Source organism: Entelurus aequoreus, linkage group LG24, assembly GCF_033978785.1.
Source record: "Entelurus aequoreus isolate RoL-2023_Sb linkage group LG24, RoL_Eaeq_v1.1, whole genome shotgun sequence".
Lineage (NCBI taxonomy): Eukaryota > Metazoa > Chordata > Actinopteri > Syngnathiformes > Syngnathidae > Entelurus > Entelurus aequoreus.
Window position 1 is genome coordinate 41,646,441 of NC_084754.1, and position 21,661 is coordinate 41,668,101.

Below are 21,661 nucleotides of genomic sequence, written 5' to 3' on the forward strand. Positions count from 1 at the left end.
AGTTACCATTCTCAACTTATTCATGACAAAGCCAGGAACAAAACGAGGATTTGTATTGGGGATGCCTTTGAAAGATGGGGAGAATTGAAGGCGGAGCATATTTTTTCATCTGACGCCAAACTTGCTAATTTCCCCCTTGATAGGTAAGTCAGGCATTTACATTTTTGTGTTACTTGTAATAAATGGAAATGGACATTTGGTATGTAACTATATTGTCCAATACTGTCTATGTTATTGTCTAATAATCTAGTATGTTCCTGCAACAAATGCATAGCATGCTAGCCCGGTCAATGACATATCGGCTAACGGGGGAAATATATGCCCGTTAGCCTGTATGTCCATGTGTCATCCAACTGACAGGGCAACATATATTTTCGACAAATAAAACCTATGTGGATATGGGTAGTGTCAGCGCCTATTTCCTTCTCCATATGCTGATACGCTGAGGAAATGGGCTCCAACATTAGCACGGCTGTCTTCATGGCAATGTGAAACGTATGGAGACGAATCACATGATAAAAATAAATTCCTCATTGGTGTTTGCATATTGTGGACTACATGCACCAAGTTATATGGCAATCTCAAACGTTTATAACAGTAGCCTATAGGCATACCTTGGTAAAATGTCTCCTCAAGTTTTGGGCGTACATTCGGCTGCTAAGCATGCTCTACTTATTTTCACCAGTATAACAATTGCCAGTGTTGGTTGTAGTTGGTTTTAGTCTTTGTTTTCTGAAAGTACTGACAATAACCATATGACTGCCAATTGTTGTGATATTGTACGCAGCTTCTTCCTGAAAATAGCCTCATTTTTGTGTAAAATGTGTTGGTTAGTGCTTTGTTATTGACAAAACAGTTGTCTATTCAGCTATTCTAGTCCCAGCACCTCAACACCTAGTAAGAGGCAGTGGAAGTTTGAAGTACCTTGGAGTAGCCCAGTCCATCCAGCTGGATTTGGCTGCGTACCTGGCAACCTCAGTCAGGGAGAGATGGAGGGGACTACAGGATTTTGACTTTGATTGCAGTGTAAAGGATGTTAAGTGCGCCTTATAGTCCGGAGAGAAAAAGGTACCGTATTTTCCGCACTATAAGGCGCACCTAAAAACCTCCAATTTTCTCAAAAGTTGACAGTGCGCCTTGTAATCCGGTGCGCCTTATATATGGACCAATATTGAGCCACAACAAACCTAAACTTCATTCTCATAAAGTTTAGGTCTCGCAACTACGGTAAACAGCCGCCAACTTCTTTTTTGCCCCGTAGAAGAAGCGCTTCTTCTTTTACGGTAAGCAGCCGCCGAGTTCATTTTCCCCCGTAGAAGAAGAAGCGCTTCTAACCCAAAAATGACTCCTATTAAGAGACACGCTTACGACGCAGAGTTTAAACTTAAGACGATCAGTCACGCAGTAGAACACGGGAATAGAGCAGCAGCGAGAGAATTTAACATAAACGAATCAATGGTGTTTAATTCGGACACTGAAGAAGAAGAATTGGAGGGATTCGTGGATGAGGAATAACTTCATAAAGTGAGCTTTACATGTTTATTTTGTGTGTTGTGTTGTGTGGCATTAACGTTTGAGCAACGTTGAGTTATTGATATATTGTTATTGCTCTGCACTATTTCGAGTGTTACTATATTGTGATTGCACTAACGTTTGATTTACCATAACAGTATCACTGTTTTTTTTCGTGTTTATTGAATCAGGGAAAAGTTCCCCTCCACTATGTGATATAAATGTTGCACTACATGTTATATACCTTGCTGTTGTTAAAAGATAAACAAAACACCACGTCACTGACTTTACTTCGGGGAAAATAATAAAACCGCTGTTTATTCATTTTGGGAGTGAACAGAGTTGTCAGAACGCTGGTTTGTAATCTATTAATAAAGTTTGACTATTTTGTTGACATTCCCTTTAGCGCAGCTCCAACTAATGGTTGCATAGGTGCGCCTTATAATCCGGTGCGCCTTATAGTGTGGAAAATACGGTATTCTTCTCTTCTTTGATACTTTACATTAGTTTTGAATGATACCACACATTTAGGTATCGATCTGATACCAAGTAGTTACAGGATCATACATTGGTCATATTCAAAGTCCTCATGTGTCCAGGGACATATTTCCAGAGTTTATGAATATAATATGATTTTTTTTTTAAACGAAAAAAGATTTTGTGATGCAAAAAAATATTGATGTAATCATAGTAGTATCGACTAGATACACTCCTGTACTTGGTATCATTACAGTGGATGTCAGATGTCGATCCACCCATGGCATTTGTTTACATTGCAGTGTTTCCCACACATTCATTTATTTGTCGCGGCCCGACACGAAAGAATTACGTCCGCCACAAATAATAAAACATTAAAATAAAAAGTTTTTAAAATAAAAAACAAGAAAAAATGTCCTCTCCAGCTTCTCAGGCAAATCATATAGTTGATGTAGATGCCCATATCGGCTGTTCAGATTTACTTTACAAAAGAGAAGTGTAGGATACTTCTCTTGTTGCCTTATTTGTATTTGACTTTATTAAATGTATTTATATTAGAAACACAACATGTGTATATAACAAAAGGTGCAAAGTCTGCAGGCAGTAGGAAACAAATGGTTAAGTGTAGGGAGTAAAACTGATGGCAGTCTAAAGTTCAAGATTTTTGGAGCTCTTTGTTCAGTGGATTAGATGTTTGATGAAGCTCTGTGTCTATCTACCACCACTACTGTTTTCTGTTTATTTGTTACTGACTGTGGCAGGACACCTCTGCTTCTGTTTCACTTTATGTTGCTGGTAAATAATATGGTTGTAGTAGTAGGCTAAAGTTAAATTATTTAGTATGCACTAGTTAAAGGGGCAGAGCTTTGAGACAGTTTAGCTTTTATATTTTATAAGATATATTTTTTATAAGAACCATAATTAATACATATATTTCAGTGAATAACTTATTGTTCAAATCTGTATATAAATATGTACATAAAGTGTTATTATTATATTGTAAAATGGATGGATGGATGGACGTTTAAAACAAAACTGTTATTAATTAGTAAGTATACATTTTTGGAGCCTTTTTAGAGAAAATCAAATCATTGTAGTAAATTATGCAAATTACTCGACGATGTCATGGTGACCCCGCCCATAGCCCCACCCCCACCGCCACAGGTATCTTGGCAGTTTATGGGAAACACTGCATTGTGACGCCAGTGAGCTATCGTATCCTCCTACGGTGTGTAGTGAAGCCTGTTTAGCTATTCCTCGTCCTGCAGTGATAATGGTACTTGTAAAAAACTTACTTTATTTGTCGTTATGGAGACAAGGATTAGTGATTTAGAAGTAGCAGAGGAATTTTAGCTGCTAGGTCCCTAGCCATGTTTTAAAGCACCTCTTCCTGAGGGCGTTTCAGTGTTATAACTTCACCTTTATCTTTACTTTTTATGGCCAAAATGTGTTAATTTTCCTGTTTCTGTCTACACGCTGTGTCTGCTTGTAAGTACTCTGTGATCGTGCGCTGCCGAACATGCTCCTCTGCTTGTATTAGTATCAGCCATTCGTTAAAGGTGCGCCTTATAGTCCGGGGAAAAAAAGCTACGTCACACTACATTTCTGCACTTCCTTACCTCAAACTCGTCTTTCCACTGATGCTCCATCTGGAAGTTCTCTGCAGCTGTAGCCAGTTTCTGGGGGAAATTGAGGATGACAGGGATTTAGAGCGGGAAACAGGGCACAGTCACCGGCCGGTGTAATTATGGGAAATGTGCAGAAAAAGTCGGCGTGTTAGCAGCAGCCCAGACACCGATATATTATTACCATGCCTCGCTGGCAGAGCTCAAACTGCCAGGCTATCAAGGTCTTACAGCGTTGTGAGGCAAAAGGCCACGTCGCACAGCATAATAATGTCAGCGTGAAAAGGTTTTACAATTTGTGTGTGTGTGTGTGTGCATGAGTGTGTGTGTGTGCGTGCTCTGCAGAATATGAAATGGCACCTCACTGAATAAAGTCAAAGGCAAGGGAATTACGGACTGAGGGGTTGTCAGTCAAAGAGACTCATGTCCGATAAAAGGTGGGCGTAACAGTAAGTAAGTTAATGTCCCCTCTAAAAAAAAGTAGGCTTTGGCCTTCGCTGGATGCACTTTCGTGTTTTGCTGAGTGCCAAAGCAAATTAAAGAAATCAAGTGTGTAAAAAGCACGGAAGCAATTCCCGCAAAACTTTTTGGAGCGTCGGCCAATAAATAGTGCATTCAATTTGGGTGCAGGTCAGGACAAAGGTGACATACAGTAGGAAGGGGATTCATATTTTGTAAACACATAAAATGTCATCCTTTCCAAATATAACTGTTAATAAGGAGATAATACAAAATGTTAGTGAATATCGTTACCTGGGTGTCATTTTAGAGCCAACACTTGGCTTTAAAAAACGTATCAAACAGATGTGCCAGAGTCTTAAATACAACATAAAAACGTACAAATGTATCAGGAATTCATTAACACTGGAGGCAGCTCAAACTTATTTTAATGCAATGACTATGTCTCGTTTTTATTATTGTATAACATGTTGGTCGCAGGCAAGCAAAATGACACTGAGGCCATTGGAAACTTTGCACAATGGCTCAAAATCCTTGACCAAAAACCACAACACCACCATCATTGTTTAGTTCTCCAAAAATATAGATTGTTAAATTTAGCTAACATTCAAAGATTAGCATCAATACGAATGGCCCATCGAATCCTAAATAACACTGCACCAGCGCCACTTAAGCACTTTGTCCAGTTTGCATCTGCTGTGACAACTAGAAACACACGAGCCTCCACCAAGGGGCAGTGTAGCGTACCCAGATGTAAAACATATTTTGCACAATCAGCCTTTTCATCATACTTGCCAACCCTCCCGTTTTTACCGGGAGACTCCCGGTATTCAGAGCCTCTCCCGATAACCTCCCGGCAGAAATTTTCTCCCGACAAACTACCGGTATTCAGCCGGGGCTGGAGGCCACGCCCCCTCCAGCTCAATGCGGACCTGAGTGGGGACAGCCTGTTCTCACGTCCGCTTTCCCACAATATAAACTGCTTGCCTGCCCAATGACGTCATAACTGTAGAATGATCGAGGGCGAGTTCTTGGTTTCTTATGTGGGTTTATTGTTAGGCAGTTTCATTAACGTCCTCCCAGCGCGGTAACAACACACAACAGCAGTCACGTTTAGTCTACCGTAAAGCAGTTCGTCTGCCGTAAACATCAATGTTGTGACACTCTTAAACAGGACAATACTGCCATCTACTGGATAGCCTCCAGAACACTGAAATTCAAGTATTTCTTTTATTTATATGTATAATAAAATATATATATATATATATATATATATATATATATATATATATATATATATATATATATATATATATATATATATATATATATATATATATATATATAGCTAGAATTCACTGAAAGTCAAGTATTTCATATATATATATGTATATATATATATATATATATATATATATATATATATATATATATATATATATATATATATATATATATGAAATACTTGATTTGGTGAATTCTAGCTTAAATATATTCCCCTCTTAACCACGCCCCAACCCCGCCCCAACCCCCACCTCCCGGTATCGGAGGTCTCAAGGTTGGCAAGTATGCTTTTCATATAAAGCCATAAAGGAATGGAACGACTTCACAACAAACTTGAAAAGTCTAACAGATTACTCTTCATTCACAATTGAAGTTAAAAAGTGGCTTTGGAGCAATCAAAGCTGCTCACACGGTCACTACTGTGGGCATTATGTTTGACACATCAACTTAATGTGTATTATATTTATCCATGAGAGCATTTTTGTTGTAAATTGTGAGGTGTGTCTGTTAAAATCATGGTTTTTTTTACAAATGATGAAAGATGTGAACAAGAGTATGTATTGTCTTTGTGTGATGATTTAAATGAGGTGTGGTTGTATTGTATATTAAGTATGTGTCCATGAAAGGGTATTTTATGACTTGTGTATGATTTTATTGTCATAATTTTATTGCATGATTTTTGTATCCCTTTAATTTAGGTAGCCAGGGACTGCAGATGGAAATGAGCTATTTAGCTATAATCATGTACAGAACATATCTGTCTTTGAGTTTAATGTTTCTGTGCATTGTCCCTTCAAATAAAGACTAAACCAGTTGTTCTTAACCTTGTTGGAGGGACTGAACCCCACCAGTTTCATATGTGCATTCACCAAACCCTTCTTTAGTGAAAAATATACATATTTGTTCTTAATTTATAAATTTATAAATATTAATCATGAAATGATGTTATTATATTACGAAATACTAATAAAGATATATTTTACAAACAGAAAGTTACAGGAATGTACACATGGTCCCATGTTAACATCTCATTGTGCAACATGTGAATGTTTTAGTGGGAACTAAATGCGATATCGGAAAGGGGTGCAAATTATTTCCAAAGCAGGACCCCCACCCAGACATACAATACTACTTGTGGGGCGGTATAGCTCGGTTGGTAGAGTGGCCGTGCCAGCAACTTGAGGGTTCCAGGTTCGATCCCCGCTTCCACCATCGTAGTCACTGCCGTTGTGTCCTTGGGCAAGACACTTTACCCACCTGCTCCCAGTGCCACCCACACTGGTTTAAATGTAACTTAGATATTGGTTTTCACTATGTAAAAGCGCTTTGAGTCACTACAGAAAAGCGCTATATAAATATAATTCACTTCACTTCACTTCACTACTAGTACACAGCTCATGAAAACTATATTTTTTGTTATTGTCATTGTAAGTGGACCAAAACACTTATTTTAGAAAATAATCCCATGGAAATGACTGCTGTCATTTGATTATAATAATAGAACATTCATCCATCCATCCATTTTCTACCGATTGTCCCTTTTGGGGTCATTAACTTGGCATTTAGTCAGGTTTGGGACAGGTGTGCTGCTGGTGTGACCACAGTGTGCACATCTAAGTTAAAGTACCAATGATTGTCACACACTGGGTGTTGGTGAAATTTGTCCTATGCATTTTGACCCATCACCCTTGTTCACACCCTGGGAAGTGAGGGGAGCAGTGGGCAGCAGCAGTGGCCACACCCGGGAATCATTTTTGGTGATTTAACCCCCAATTCCAACCATTGATGCTGAGTGCCAAGCAGGGAGGTAATGGGTCCCATTTTTATAGTCTTTGGTATGACTCGGCCGGGGGTTAGGAACTCACAACCTACCGATCTCAGGGCGGACACTCTAACCACTAGGCCACTGAGCAGGTCCACGCATATGGAAAATTAGAGGGAACATTGTTTGGGGGTATCCATAATACGCAGATAGGGAGAAGTTTTTATTTACACAATGAGTCGGGTGTGTCTCGACCTCCGCGGCGGAGGCTCCGCCGAACCCCTGAAGCCGACTCGCCGAACCCCTAGGGTTCGATCAAACCCAGGTTAAGAACCACTGGACTAAACAAACAATGTGGCCACATTCATCGCCGTTTACCAGACACATGAAACGTGACGAATTGGGGGTTGGGAGTGTTGAATATGTTCAAATGTTTTTTTGTGGCAATTCCAACTTTGACCAGGTCAGTTGCTGTGTAAAGTGGCGCTTTCCATCATTTTCAACAGACTGCATTGCAAAATGATTAACCCCCAACCAGGGTTGTACGGTATACCGGTATTAGTATAGTACCGCGATACTAATGAATCATATTCGGTACTATAACCGCCTGTAAAAAGTACCGGTCCCCCACACATCGTGTAGCGAGCGGCAAATGTCTGTACGCAGTCTTGTAACTAATTCAATGTCACAAATCCTTGTCCCCATGGAGACTAATCAAGTACGCATTATGACTAATCATGCCAAACCCTCACACCGCAGCCATGATAATGGTTGAGTAAACACTTGTCCATAGTTGACAATGTTAAGACAGTATATCATTATGTCCAATCATTAACCACTTGGGTGACTATTTTAACTTTGAATACTCTAATCACTTGTGAATGAAGGCCATACTTAAAGGCCTACTGAAATTATTTTTTTTTATTTAAACGGGAATAGCCGATCCATTCTATGTGTCATACTTGATCATTTCGCGATATTGCCATATTTTTGCTGAAAGGATTTAGTAGAGAACATCGACGATAAAGTTCGCAACTTTTGGTCGCTGATAAAAAAAAGCCTTGCCTGTACCGGAAGTAGCGTGACGTCACAGGTTGAAAGGCTCCTCACATTTCCCCATTGTTTACACCAGCAGCGAGAGCGATTCGGACCGAGAAAGCGACGATTACCCCATTAATCTGAGCGAGGATGAAAGATTTGTGGATGAGGAATGTGAGAGTGAAGGACTAGAGTGCAGTGCAGGACGTATTTTTTTCCCCTCTGACCGTAACTTAGGTACAAGGGCTCATTGGATTCCACACTTTCTCCTTTTTCTATTGTGGATCATGGATTTGTATTTTAAACCACCTCTTGAAAATGAGAGTCGAGAATGCGAAATGGACATTTACAGTGACTTTTATCTCCACGACAATACATCGGCAAAGCACTTTAGCTACGGAGCTAACGTGATAGCATCGGGCTTAACTGCAGATAGAAACAAAAGAAATAAACCCCTGACTGGAAGGATAGACAGAAAATCAACAATACTATTAAACCATGGACATGTAACTACACGGTTAATGCTTTCCAGCCTGGCGAAGCTTAACAATGCTGTTGCTAACGACGCCATTGAAGCTAACTTAGCTACGGGACCTCACAGAGCTATGCTAAAAACATTAGCTATCCACCTACGCCAGCCAGCCCTCATCTGCTCATCAACACCCGTGCTCACCTGCGTTCCAGCGATCGACGGAGCGACGAAGGACTTCACCCGATCATGGATGCGGTCGGCGGCTAGCGTCGGATAGCGCGTCTGCTATCCAAGTCAAAGTCCTCCTGGTTGTGTTGCTGCAGCCAGCCGCTAATACACCGATCCCACCTACAGCTTTCTTCTTTGCAGTCTCCATTGTTCATTAAACAAATTGCAAAAGATTCACCAACACAGATGTCCAGAATACTGTGGAATTTTGCGATGAAAACAGAGCTTTTTGTATTGGATACAATGGTGTCCGAATACTTCCGTTTCAACCATTGACGTCACGCGCATACGTCATCATACATAGACGTTTTCAACCGGGAGTTTCGCAGGAAATTTAAAATGTCACTTTATAAGTTAACCCGGCCGTATTGGCATGTGTTGCAATGTTAAGATTTCATCGTTGATATATAAACTATCAGACTGCGTGGTCGGTAGTAGTGGCTTTCAGCCATACATGTCACACTAAGAGTGGCCGTATGAACAACGCTACCACTGTCATAAACATGTGCCATATAGTGAAACCACACTAAACAACAATGAAAAACACATTTTGGGAGAATATTTGCACCACAACACAACATAAACACCGCAGAACAAATTCCCAGAATTGCTTGCAGCACCAACTCTTCCAGGATGCTACAATATAAACAAACGTCATTGGTGGATCTACACCTAACACCACCGTGATGATACCAAGTACTGGATCGTATCCAGTCAATATTACTATGATTACATCGATATTTTATAGCATCACAAAATCGTAGTTTTTAAAAAAATGTATATTATGTTTATAAAGTCAGTAAATATGTCCCTGGACACATGTATGATCCTGTAACTACTTGGTATCGGATTGATACCCACATTTATGGTATCATCCAAACAGAAAAATAAGTGATTATCACATTTTAACAGAAGTGTAGATAAAACATGTTGAAACAGAAAATAAGCAGATATTAACAGTAAATGAATAAGTATATTAATAATCAATGTTTACAGTTTGTCCCTCATAATGTTGACAAAATAATAGGTGTATAAATGACACAATATGTTACTGCATACGTCGGCAGACTAATTAGCAGTCTTTGTTTGTTTACTTACTAAAAGACAAGTTGTCTAGTATGTTCACTATTTTATTTAAGGACTAAATTGCAATAATAAACATATGTTTAATGTACCCTAAGATTTTTTGTTAAAATAAAGCCAACAATGACATTTTTGTGGTCCCCTTTATTTAGAAAAGTACCAAAATATTTTGGTACCGGTACCAAAATTTTGGTATCGGGACAACACCACCTTCAACTCATGCGGGATCCACCCAGGAACGGGGCCATATCAATTCCTTATTTACCGTAAAGCAATGTCTTTTCACTTCGTACCATCAGAGTCTACTTGCATCGGGGCCAGTGAACCCCCGATATCCAGTAGATGGCGCTGTTGCGTAAAATCAAAACACTTTGGTCCCACGTTACTGACACCAGGATTCTGATGAAGAGCAGTTCACACTCGGCCTAAAAAGTGTGACAACTAACGCCGTTTCCCCCCAAGCACTGTCAGGAATGTGAGAGCCTCACTCCACGCTTGAATAACCATAACCTAATGACAAGTGATTATTTATTGATTTTTGACAGCGAAAATAGTTACAGCTTGACATTCAATTGTGAGACGAATGATGGCCTTCTAAAGGTTAAGATATGAATGTATAATTCCATCCCACCTGATGCCATTCTTTGACTAATATTCCAATTTAGTCATTCATGCTCACTAAAAATGATTTGGTGTACATTTTAATGGCCTACTGTATTCATGGAAAAATGGCTTGTAAGGCAATTTGTGACATTTTTTAAGATTTGTTTTATACAACGCTTTGATGCATTATGATCCTACTTTTTAAACATGTTTGAATATAAATGAAACATTTAATTTCAAATATGATTTGTGCTTCTATTAGGCATCTAAAAGCACGTTCAAAACATTGCTACTCTTTGTATTTTTTCAAACTAAAGGATTGGATAATTGAATTGTGTTAAAGACAAAACGTGTCTTCAGTACAACTTATTACAATGGAGTTCTATGATTAGTCCTATAGTGTTTATCAGAATGTATTTGAATAGACTATATCACAGATGTCAAACTCAAGCCAGATGTGGCCCGCCACTTCATTTTATTTGGCCCTCGAAAGCCTAGAAATAACATGTATCAAAGTACTGTAACTTGTCTTACTAAATGTATTATTTATTTCTATTTTGGGAGAAAAAAAATGTATGTACTCCTTGTAACCGCAAATTATGTCTAATTAATTGTCTAATTATGCAAAAATTAATGATCAAATATTCAAACCACTTTTTAAATAAAAATAAATACTACTAATAATGATTTCAAAGCTAGTTTTCCATCAAATTGTACAATGTAAAAGTAGCAATAGATTTCATGGTAAAATTGCGAAATTCACTGTGGTTTTTACAGCATTTTTCTCTGAATGAAAAAAACAGCACTTTTTTTTACTGTAATAAACTGTGGTGCTGTTTTCGCATTTACAGTAACACACCGAAAAATCTGCAGTTGTTGGTTTGCGGTAAACAAAAACTGTCAGCTCAGGTGCCAACATTTTACTGTAAAATTGCAGGTTTTTTTATTTACAGTAAAAAAAGTACATTTTACAGTAAAATTCTGGCAACTGAGCTGCCTTTTTTAACCATAAAAACAGCAGTACTGTTTTTCCATTTACAGTAATATACACTACATTTTGAGGTGAAATTATTGCAACTTACCATATATTTTTTTACATTTGAGTTTAAAATAAAATCTAATCATAAAATGCATCAAACAATTGTGTAATAATAGTATTCACTGTAAGAAGCGGCCCTCTGGGGCCAAACATAACTGCGATTTGTCCCTCAGTGAAAACAACTTTGACACCTCGGACTATATGAACTCCAGTAAAAGGGCAGGCACTAGGACCATGTTTCTCTCAGGTCTGCCAACATAAAAGCCACGCCCATTCTGCTGGTTGTGAGCATGGTCCTAGTGCAGGGGTGGGCAATTAATTTTTACCGGGGGCCGCATGAGCAACCCAAGCACTGCTGGAGGGCCACATCGACAATATTTCAATTAAATTTTGCTCAATATTATTTTTGATATATACCGTAAGATAAATAATAATAATAATGGTAATAATAATAATAATTAATAATAATAGTAATACTTCAACATAGTGTATGTAACAGCATTCCATGACTAATATAAATAAATTAACATTAATAATAAATGACAGTAAAATAAGCACACGTATGACTGAGGAGTCATAGTGTAACTTTGTGTGATGTTTGAGTTGTCCGACTTTTTGTGTGGCCATAAACGCACCAGTGGTTTAGTGGTATGTGTGTTGGTGACAGATGACAAGTTGGTTTTGGCCTGGTTTGTACGGCAGAAAATGACTAGTTTTTCCAGATAGAAGTGTTTTACTTATGTTTTTGGTGTGGTTATGGCCGAATATAAACAGTTTTGCTCAATAAAGTGATCGATATAATTCCTGGCCTCGAAGCATCTCGATAGACGTTACAATAATTGAACGGTGTTCAATTGAACGGTGTTGACGAACACCGTTAGGGCCGCTTGTTGTCACTGTCACTCAAAGTTGCATTGCAAAATTACATAGAATAAATATGTTTATTTTGTTTAGAATTCAGATGGGATTTGATTTGGTGCGCGGCATATATTTGCTGCGCGCAGCAGACGCTTGAGCAGTGCGCAATTGCACAGGCACGCACCTTAGAGGGAACGTTGCTTGGCAGTCCATGTCTTGTTGGAAACACGCCATTCTTCATCAACTTTTCTCTTTTTAGCGTCTTGGGTGTAAACCGTGCATCACTTGTCGCTGCATGTGCACCTTCACTCGCAGGTTACACACTGACACACGCCCATAAATAATAATTTTCAAAATAAAAGCAGCACAGTTGTATTGCGCGCACGACATAGATGTTTTTTCAACTTTATTTTGTAATTAATGATTGCAGCTGTTCACATTCACTCAAAATCACGCACACGCATACGTCCACACGGAAGTAATACAAATAACGATTTTCAAAACAAAAGCAGCACCGTTGTATTGCACACTCGACATAGATACTTTTTAAAATTTATTTTGTAATTTATAATTGGCCTCACGCGGGCCGGACAGGGACGCACAAAGGGCCGGATGCGGCCCGCGGGCCGCAGAATGCCCAGGTCTGTCCTAGTGCCTGCCAAATTTAGCATTAATTTTGCCATCATACATTAATCAGTCAATACATTTTAAGATTAAAGATTAAAGATACCAATGATTGTCACACACACACTAGATGTGGTGAAATTTGTCCTCTGCATTTGACCCATCTTAGAGATTTCAAGAACATTTCTCAATATGTTTAATCTTTGATTGATTGATTATTTGAAACTTTTATTAGTAGATTGCACAGTGCAATTGACCACTGAATGGTAACACCCCAATAAGTTTTTCAACTTGTTTAAGTCGGGGTCCACATTAATCAATTCATGGTAAGACAAAAAAAGTTGTTACTTACTATAAATAATTTAATTGAAAAGAAAATTACTTTATTACTTTTTTGATGAAATTATTCAAACTTTTTGGGAAATCAAACACTTTTTTTAATTGTTTCCCTCGTTTTTTATACATTTTCGCAGAGCATTAATTGGTCGAATTTATTTATATTGCACTAAACAGGAAGTACTTTAACAGTTTGAGATCAGATTGCTATATTGCAAAAAAAAAAAAAAAAAAAAAAAAAACAGAAGTTACACGACTAAAACACCAAAATAAAATATGTCAAGGCATCCTAGAAAAAAATCCACCCAAGTGGGGAAAAAGGCTTCGGAGCAAGAAGCTTGTGTACGATCCTCTGTGGTTACTTTGCAAGAAGACAAGCTGCGGCGGTATTTCTTCAAATCCAAGTATCACAGGGGGCTTATAATACTTTCACCAGGGTTCCAGTATGCCAGCAGATAGTTTATGAAACAAGCTTTGTGAGGATTGCTGCAACTTGATAACCGTATAAAATCTCACTCTTTCCTTCTCATCAATCATTTACTGCACGGACAGTTAAAGTCAGAAAAAAGGCCAGAGGTTTGACAGGAATAAAAACACGTTTTGTTTAAATACCATATTTTTCAGATCATAGGGCGCACCGGATTAAAAGGCGCACTGCCGATGAGTGGGTCTAGTCAGGTCTTTTTTCATACAAAAGGTGCACCGGATTATAAGACGCATTAAAGGGGTCGTATTATGATTTTTAAAAAAATGTAAAACACTTCCTTGTGGTCTACATAACATGTGATAGTGGTTCTTTGGTCAAAATGTTGCATAGATCAGTGTTTTTCAACCACTGTGTGCCGCGGCACACTATGTTTTTTGCAAACCAGTAATTATAGTCTGCAAATGATGTGTTGTTGTTGAGTGTCGGTGCTCGGTAGAGTAACCGTGTAATACTCTTCCATACCAGTAGGTGGCAGTAGTAGTAAATGTCGGAAACAGCGGGAGGCAGTGTGCAGGTAAAAAGGTATCTAATGCTTAAACCAAAAATAAACAAAAGGTGAGTGCCCCTAAGAAAAGGCATTGAAGCTTAGGGAAGGCTATGCAGAACTAAACTAAAACTTTGCTGTCGTCCAGAATGCTGGACGACAGCAAAGACTTACTGCGGAGCAAAGACGGCGTCCACAATGTACATCCGAACATGACATGACAATCAACAATGTCCCCACAAAGAAGGATGAAAACAACTGAAATATTCTTCATTGCTAAAACAAAGTAGATGCGGGAAATATCGCTCAAAGTAAGACATGAAACTGCTACAGGAAAATACCAAAAAAAGAGAAAAAGCCCCCAAAATAGAAGCGCAAGACACGGAGTAAAACACAAGAGCTATATTGATGCATGGTTAGTTATGGTTTAAAGTCATATCCAACAATTGCGACAACGATTTTTTTACTGTCAACTGAGTTTCGTTTTTTTAATGATTTCTGTTGGTGGTGTGCCTCTGGATATTTTCAACGCCAAAAATGTGCCTTGGCTCAAAAACACTGGCATACAGTAGATGATGTTTTACAGATCATCTTCAAGCCGCTTTCTGACAGTCGCTTCAGGATGCGCCATTTTGTGGGCGGTCTTATTTACGTGCCTCCACTTGGACAGCGTCTTCTCCCCGTCATCTTTGTTGCAGCGGTGTAGCGTGCAAGGACGAGAGTGGAAGAAGTGTCAAAATATGGCGCTAACTGTTTAAATGACATTCAGACTTTACTTCAATCTATAAACGGAGCAGCATCTCTTCATCCGTGGCTCACTAGTGCAACAACAACGCCGGAAATGGGTCCCGTGAAAAAGCGTTCCGTGAAAAAGCGTCCGACCGGAACCCTCTAATAACTAAAGTTTCTTGGGTGAATAATGTAAACTCACTACACCGGTATGTTTTAACGCTTTCATGGGGAGTTTACTGACAGATATAAGTAAGAACTTTACACTACTTTATATTAGAAATGGCAACAGCGGAGGATGAATGTCACATAACAAGAAGATAGAGAAAAAGAAGAAGCTTATGACTACGGTGTCGACACGGACTACAAAGGCGGACGCGCGTACATTTACAGGACTTTTCCAGATCCCAAATACATATCAGCAGGTACCAGAAGGTAAGGAAAGTTAGTTTTGTATAACATTGTGAAACAAAACGCCTTCTAATGTCTGCTAATAGGTGCCATTGTGCGGTCCTTATACACACACCATAATAATACTCGTATGTTTAATGCGCTGACAATCCATCAAGCGGTGTGGCTTCATAGCTTACCGAAGTCATACTAAAAACATTTTGACCAATTTTTCAGCGCCGTGTGTAATGTTCTATATTTTCAATGGAACATTTAAAGTTTTGGTGTTGTTTACCGGCGTCATCTTGCAGTTGACACATATCTCTTATGTGTGACTGCCATCTACTGGTCACACTTATCATTACACCACCCACCAAATAAAATTGCTTCGAAGTCTGTAAGCACAACCAGAATGATCCCGTACATTAGGCGCACCGGGTTATAAGTCGATTTTTGAGAAAATGAAAGGATTTTAAGTGCGCCTTATAGTCTTGCTCATATGACAACAGCTTGTAGTAGTGCTCCTGATTGCCAAACGCATTGCTCAGCTATAGCTGTTCAATATGCATCGTTTACTACCTGTCCATTTTATATGCTTCTTCATGCATTTAAATGCAGCACGGTGTCAAAAATGGCCACCTTATCCAGACTGTGACTGTGTACAATACATGCACATGCATATACACGTCTATACAAACACACGCCTCCGTGGAGAGCAGACGGACACGCTTGTTAAAAATTCATGACAGGACTTCAACGGAGTGGGGGCTGCATTCCTCTCTGGGAGATATGGGGGAGGAAGTGGGTGTGTGTGTGGAAATAGGCCTAATTACCCTATCCCTCACTTGATATCCCTTTGTCAAACACACACACACACACACCTTGGATTTGATTAAAACCTGTCAGCATCTTAGAGTGATGTTTTATCTATTTCATCTTCAACATATCAGCACATCTAAAATGTTATTTCAGCTCGTGTGTCCAAACTCGATATTCTGGAAACTCCCATGGCAATTTTTCAGAACAAAAGCCAAGCAAGAAAGTGTTGAAATGAGATAGATAGTACTTTATTGATTCCTTCAGGAGAGTATCCTCAGGAAAATTTAAATTCCAGCAGCAGTGTACAGAATTGAGATCGAATTTAAAAAGTAAATAATAGGGGTATAAATGGAAACAAAATAGAAACATATTACAATAAGAATAAAAATAAAAAGCAACAATGAAAATAAAAATCTAACAGTAAAATAAGAATATAACAAGAGAAACTAGGCAGTAGTGACCATGTTATGAAAAAGTATTGCACTGTTATTGTTTTGCATCCCCTGTCATCCTAGTACCGCCCCCAGAGAGGAGTTGTACAGTCTAATGGCGTGTGGGACAAAGGAGTTTTTGAGTCTATTAGTCCTGCACTTGGGATGAAGCAGTCTAGCACTGAACAGGATCCTCTGGCTACTGATAACGGTATGCAGAGGGTGACTGGCATCATCCAGGATTCTCACTAGTTTTTCCACAATCCTCTTCTCTGCCACCGTCACCAGTAAGTCCAGTTTTATTCCGATTGTAGAACCGGCCCGCCTGATCAGTTTCTCCAGTCTGGAGCTGTCCTTCTTAGATGTTCTGCCCCCCCAGCACACTACCATGTAGTACAGAACACTGGCAACCACAGACTGGTAGTACAGCCACAAGAGTTTTCTACAGATGTTGAAGGAGCGCAGCCTCCTCAGGAAGTACAGCCTGCTCTGTCCTTTGCTGTACAAGTGGTCCGTGTTAACACTCCAGTCCAGCTTATTATCCACCCACAACCTGAGGTACTTGAATGAGTCCACGGTCTGTACCTCGACTCCATCGATCACAATAGGTTGTGACCTTGGACTCGACCTCCCAAAGTCATGACCAGCTCCTTGGTCTTTGACGGTTTGAGCTGTAAGAGGTTCCTGTGGCACCAGACAGCAAAGTCCCTCACAAGGCTCCGAAACTCCTCCTTTCTGCCGTCCCTAACGCACCCGACAATGGCTGTGTCACCCGCGTACTTCTGGATGTGACACAGTTCTGAGTTGTAGCAGAAGTCAGCGGTGTACAGGGTGAAAAGAAGAGGGGCCAGCACCGTTCCCTGCGGTGCTCCGGTGCTGCTGATCACAGTGTCAGACGTGATGTCCTTCAGTCTGACGTACTGTGGCCTATCGGTGAGGTAGTTTGAAATCCAGACAACCAGGCAGGGGTCCATTCGCATTCTGTCCAGCTTGTCCTGGAGAAGGGGGGCTGGATAGTATTAAAGGCACTCGAGAAGTTCAGGAACAGGACCCTCACAGTGCCATTTCCCTGATCCAGGTGTGAGTGGGCTAGGTGCAGCAGGTAAAGGATAGCATCCTCCACACCAACGCCTGCCTGGTACCCAAACTGCAGGCTGTCCTGGGCATGTTGCACCTGTGGTCTGAGGAGGCTCAGAAAGAGCCGCTCCATTGTCTTCATTATATAGGTATGAGAGGTGAGCGCCACTGGTCTGTAGTCGTTCAGCTCACTGGGGCAGTTCTTTTTGGGAACTGGAACGATGCACGACGTCTTCAAGAGGGTGGGCACTCTCCCCAGCTGCAGGCTGAGGTTGAAGATCCGCTGGAGTGGTTCATCCAGTTCTGCAGCACAAGTCTTCAGGAGTAGGGGGCACACCTTGCCTGGGCCTGCTGCTTTCCTAGGCTGTAGCTTCCTCAGTTGACCTCTGACCTGGTCCGCAGAGATGACTAATGTCTGCGTAGAGGTGGTGGAGGGGGGTGCTGCCATGGCTGGTGGGGAGGTGCATTGAGGGGTTTAGAAGAGGGGGTGGCTGCGATGGGGAGTGGGGGGTGGAGAGGACACGGGCTGGTTGAACCGGTTGAAGAAGTTATTCATCTCATTGGCCCTCTCTATTGTCTCCCCAACAGCTCTGGTCTTTGTCTTCAGAATCAGAATCACAATCAGAATAGTTTTTATTGCCATTGTTTGAGAACAGGTTCACAAACTAGGGATATTTCTTGGTGCAATCGTGCAACATAAAACACATATAACACAGATTTGGTAATAAAAAGAGCTGTAACTGAGCTATCAGATCTTGTTATCGTTCATGTGCCTGATGGCCGAGGGGCTTGTGGCCTGTGATGGTTTTCACACCTTCCCAGACCTCTCTCATGATGTTCTGCTGCAGCTTCTGCTCCAACTTCTTCCTGTAGCTGTCCTTAGCCTCCCTCACGCGTCGTTTCACCTCCCGCTGTGCTGCTCTCATTGCCTCCCTGTCTCCACTCCTGAAGGCAGCTTTCTTCTTGTTGAGGACAGCTTTAACCTCTTGTGTTACCCAGGGTTTGTTATTAGGGTAGCACCGAACAGTCTTACCAGGGCAGGTCACGTCCACACAGAAGTTGAGGTAATCCGTGAGACAGTGAATCAGCCCATCAATGTCCTCACTCTGTGGAAGCAGCACGTCCCAGTCTGTGGCGTTGAAGCAGTCCCTGAGGGCATCTTCCTTTTCAGGGGACCACGTCCTCACAGATCAAGTGTTAACAGGCTGTCTTTGGACTTGGGGGGTGCATTTTGGCTGCAAATGAACAAGATTGTGGTCAGACTTCCCTAGTGGAGGGAGGGGTGTGACCTTGTATGCATCCCTGACATTGGCATACAGTAGGTCAATTGTACAGTTGTTTCTCATGAGACAATCAACAGCCTGGTAAAAAGCAGCTAACGTTGAGTCCAAAGTAGCATGATTGAACTCCCCAGAAATGATGAAAAAAGCCTCAGGATGTTTTGTCTGTAGCGTTGATGTGATGGCGTGGATCATCTCACATGCATTGGCTGCATAAGCCCTCGGGGGAATGTAAACACAGAGGGAGATCACGTGACTGAACTCCCTCAGCAGATAGTATGGCCGGAGGCTAACAGATAGTAGCTCCAGGTCCGGGCAACACAATACTTTCTTCACGGAGATGTGTCCCGGGTTACACCAGCGGTTGTTAACATATATGATGAGCCCCCCCACCTTTGCTTTTCCCAAAATGCTTTAGTGTCTCTGTCAGCTCTCACTGCGGTGAATCCCTGCAGGTCCACGTTAGCATCCGGTACCAGGTGGTTATGAAGCTCGTCGATCTTGTTCGGCAGCGAGTTCACATTCCCCATGATGACGGAAGGAATGGGTGGTTTGTAGCGCCGTCGATTTTAGGGAGTGTTGCAGAGTTTTTGTTAGGCTGGATTTGGCGACGGAAGGCAGTCTCCGATTGTATTTATCTCACTCTGATAACGTATTCTCATACAGCACGGGTGTCAAACTCAGGGCCCGGGGCCCAGATCTGGCCCGCAAACACCTGGAAATGATGTGTCAATAAAGTACTTAATATTTTCTCACTAAATGTACCGTATTTTCCACACTATAAGGCGCACCGGATTATAAGGCGCATCTTCAATGAATGGCATATTTCAAAACTTTGTTCATATATAAGGCACATCTATGCATCCATTAGATGGAGCTGTGCTAAAGGGAATGTCAACAAAACGGTCAGATAGGTGAGTATAACTGTATTAATAGATTACAAACCAGCGTTCTGACAACTTTGTTCACTCCCAAAATGAATAAACAGCTGTTTTATTATTTTCCCCGAGGTAAAGTCAGTGACGTGGTGTTTTGTTTATCTTTTAACAACAGCAAGGTATAACATGTAGTGCAACATTTATATCACATAGTGGAGGGTAACTTTTCTCTGATTCAATAAACAGGTAAAAAAACAGTGATACTGTTACGGTAAATCAAACGTTAGTGCAATCACAATATAGTAACACTCGAAATAGTGCAGAACAATAACAATATATCAATAACTCAACGTTGCTCAAACGTTAATGCCACACACACACAAAAAAAAAAAAAAAAAATATATATATATATATATATATATATATATATATATATATATATATATATATATATATATATATATATATATATATATATATATATATATATATATATTGACTGTTGTTACCTAAAGTATATTAAGTGGGATTTTTCAGAAAAACAAATATATACAGTAACACAAAAACAACCTGTCTCTGTGATCACTATAGGTGTATAAATAATAATATAGTGTTAAATAAAATCAGTCCCTTGGGCACAAAACTGAAAATAATACACTTCTCCAAAAAGTACACTTCTGCTGCTATTGGAACATACTAACTACATGTTCCTAACTACACACACTATGACACTAAGAACACCACAGACATCAATCAACAATTATTTCCCCCTTACATGAGAGCGAAGCCTGGCAATTTGCCTATTGCCTGTTCTGCCCTCACTATACGTGTTGAGGTTATACAGCTTGGCAGACAGCTAACAAACAATCCAAAGCAGATTAATCCATTTAGGCTCTTTATTGTTGTTGGTCTTGCTTTGTCTTTTCCTATCTTTACTTTTGTCTTGCACTGGACTGTTATTTTTTTTTTTTAACTGAAATACACACAATGACAAATGTATAAGCTATGTGATTCAATTAACATACTGAAATGTAATACACAATATGTAAATATTAGCTTCACACAAATATACAGTACTATCATCAAACAAATACTTCTGAGTGTTGAAACTATTGCGATGGTGAAAATATACCACTGGCAGCCATTTTAAGTCCTCGAAACATCCATTGAAACAATGCACAAAAAATAGTTTTTCAATAAACATCTTAGTATCAAACTTAACCACTTTCCACCTTAATATTGAGTTACATAAACACGTTAAACAGTTTATAAATGATAAATAAATTGTAAGTTTACTTACAGACTTATCTTTTCCAAGACTTGTAAGAGCTAACACAACTTGTCTACTTCTCAATTTTCTCAACCCGGAAGTGCCCAAACTAATGACGCGTAGTATTTTCATATCGCCACAAGGTGTCAGTAAGATTCTACACTCAAATAGGCATAACATTGCAGGTCCCACAGGGCATTTCCTGTATGTGGGAAGGTATTCGTTCCCAGGGATTCAAATAAAGAACCAACTCTTTTTCTTTACTATAGTGGCCTCGATAACGGGAACCGGTTCTCAAAAAGGGATTTGAGTCCATGGAATCGGTTATTTTCTTATCGAACAACCGGGAGAACCGATTTTGAACATTATCCCTAATGACAACTGGATAATTTTTGACATTAGCACAACATTGTTTA

The 21,661-nt window shown here is 40.0% G+C and overlaps 1 protein-coding gene across 1 annotated transcript in view; it reads right to left on the reverse strand.

Moving 5' to 3' along the window:
- LOC133641805 (voltage-dependent calcium channel subunit alpha-2/delta-1-like) overlaps positions 1–21,661 on the reverse strand; it is a 421,610-nt gene that overhangs the window by 274,879 nt on the left and 125,070 nt on the right. The window contains exon 4 of the mRNA XM_062035835.1: positions 3,609–3,668. Within this exon, the coding sequence (XP_061891819.1) occupies positions 3,609–3,668 (60 nt within the window). The remainder of the gene's footprint in view (positions 1–3,608; positions 3,669–21,661) is intronic.